The sequence below is a fragment of the Trichogramma pretiosum genome, unplaced genomic scaffold, assembly GCF_000599845.2.
Source record: "Trichogramma pretiosum strain Unisexual culture from Peru unplaced genomic scaffold, Tpre_2.0 scaffold465, whole genome shotgun sequence".
NCBI lineage: Eukaryota > Metazoa > Arthropoda > Insecta > Hymenoptera > Trichogrammatidae > Trichogramma > Trichogramma pretiosum.
The window spans coordinates 1-1,578 of NW_019641143.1; the positions used below are offsets into that span (position 1 = coordinate 1).

The 1,578-nt window shown below is 31.5% G+C and overlaps 1 protein-coding gene across 1 annotated transcript; it reads right to left on the reverse strand.

Annotated features, from left to right (window-relative positions):
- Window positions 1-287: 287 nt before the first annotated feature.
- Window positions 288-1,518, reverse strand: LOC111693471 (the record flags this gene model as incomplete). The annotated part of the gene is made up of 4 exons (XM_023458129.1): window positions 1,222-1,518; window positions 884-1,147; window positions 621-795; window positions 288-540 (listed from the first exon to the last, which is right to left on the reverse strand). Coding segments are annotated over exons 1-4 (759 nt in total), but the record flags the coding sequence as incomplete, so codon positions are not given.
- Window positions 1,519-1,578: the final 60 nt, after the last annotated feature.

Sequence of the window (1,578 nt, forward strand, 5' to 3'; positions counted from 1 at the left end):
TCTAAAACTTTTAATTTTTTAATCAAATCTAGTCCTTTTTCAGTGTAGGTTTGTTTCCTGTAGCTGTAAGATGTCATCCAATTCTCTATTATGTGGTATTTCTCACTGTCACTTAAATCCTCTGGCTTATTCAGCAGACAATTTATGTCCAATAATGTCTCAGATGCTATAAATATTATAAAAAATATAGATTTAATACCACATTGATCACATAAAATATTTAAAAATTTTCAATTCAATACCAGTAAAAGTAGGCGTATCAGTTTTTACTTGTGTCACTTGNTTACTTGTGTCACTTGAGGGTGTAGATTTATCAATAAATTTGTTTTTTTTTCGATGTGACCTCGCCTTGCTGAATAAGCATTTTGTAGTTTTCCTGTAGCATTTACTCTTCCTTTTTTATTTTTAGTATTAGTATTATTACTTAATCTGTTTTCTTTTGATAAAGTATAGCTACAATCATAATATACTTTTTTTTCTTCACATGGGAAAAAATCTACTATTTCTTGACTGAGACTTTGGAACACCTTAGAGGGAATGCTGTTGAAATTAAAATAAACACAGGTGTTATAAACGTTTAACTAAATAACTTGAATAAAAAGGATTTTTGAAATTCTTACTGAAATGGTAGTGTACTCTCTTTTGTTTTATCAAGCTCTGCATCCACTAATATTTTACTCAGCTCGTCCCTCAATGATGAAATGTTGCCCTGATAAGCATACATATATAGAATAATACTGCCCCATAAGCAATCAGCATGATGTAATAATTTGTACATTCTTTTATTTTTTTGTACTATGAATGAGTATATAAGAAAATATCATTAGTAAATAATGTGCAAATTTCAAAAGTGAAAGAGATAGAAATTTTGAGTAGAAATTACTTTGTGTATAAAAATCTTGATAATCTTTAAATTTATCTCTTTCAGTAGGGACTTTAGAAGTTTCGTAATAGCAATCGTTACTAGAAGCATTTTGATTGAGATTTGATACATCTGCGAGAACCGGTTTTTGAGAATTCAAAGTTTTTCGATACAGTTCTAATACATTATTAAGTTTATTCCTAGATGTACTGTGGCTATCAGGTACTATTAAGTCTATTTTGCTTTTACTTAAATTAATAAATTCCTCGTAAGTAATTTCATGAACTGTAAAACACGATCGAACATGATAAAATCAATGATTAGATGAAATGACTTTGAAAATGTTAAAGTTTACTTACGAAGCATATAATATGACAAGTCATCCAGCATCCAACTTGTTAGTAATGAGTTAATAGATGGATCCATAATAATATAAATATCCAATCACTATCATAACAATACTATAAAACAAGTCCAATCACAATCACAATAATACTAGAACACAAGTAAAATTGCGTCGTAGGTTAAGCACGCTGCGTATACCACGAGACGACGGTGTAATGCCCGCCAAATCCGCGGTCTCTGCACGGCAAAATCAAGTGCGTACACGAGGAATGACCATGATAGCCGCACGATAATTGTAGAGGGGAACTCGGCCGAAACAAAGATAGTGCACGCATGGCGAAAATCAGTTTGCGCATGGTGTTTCGATGTGG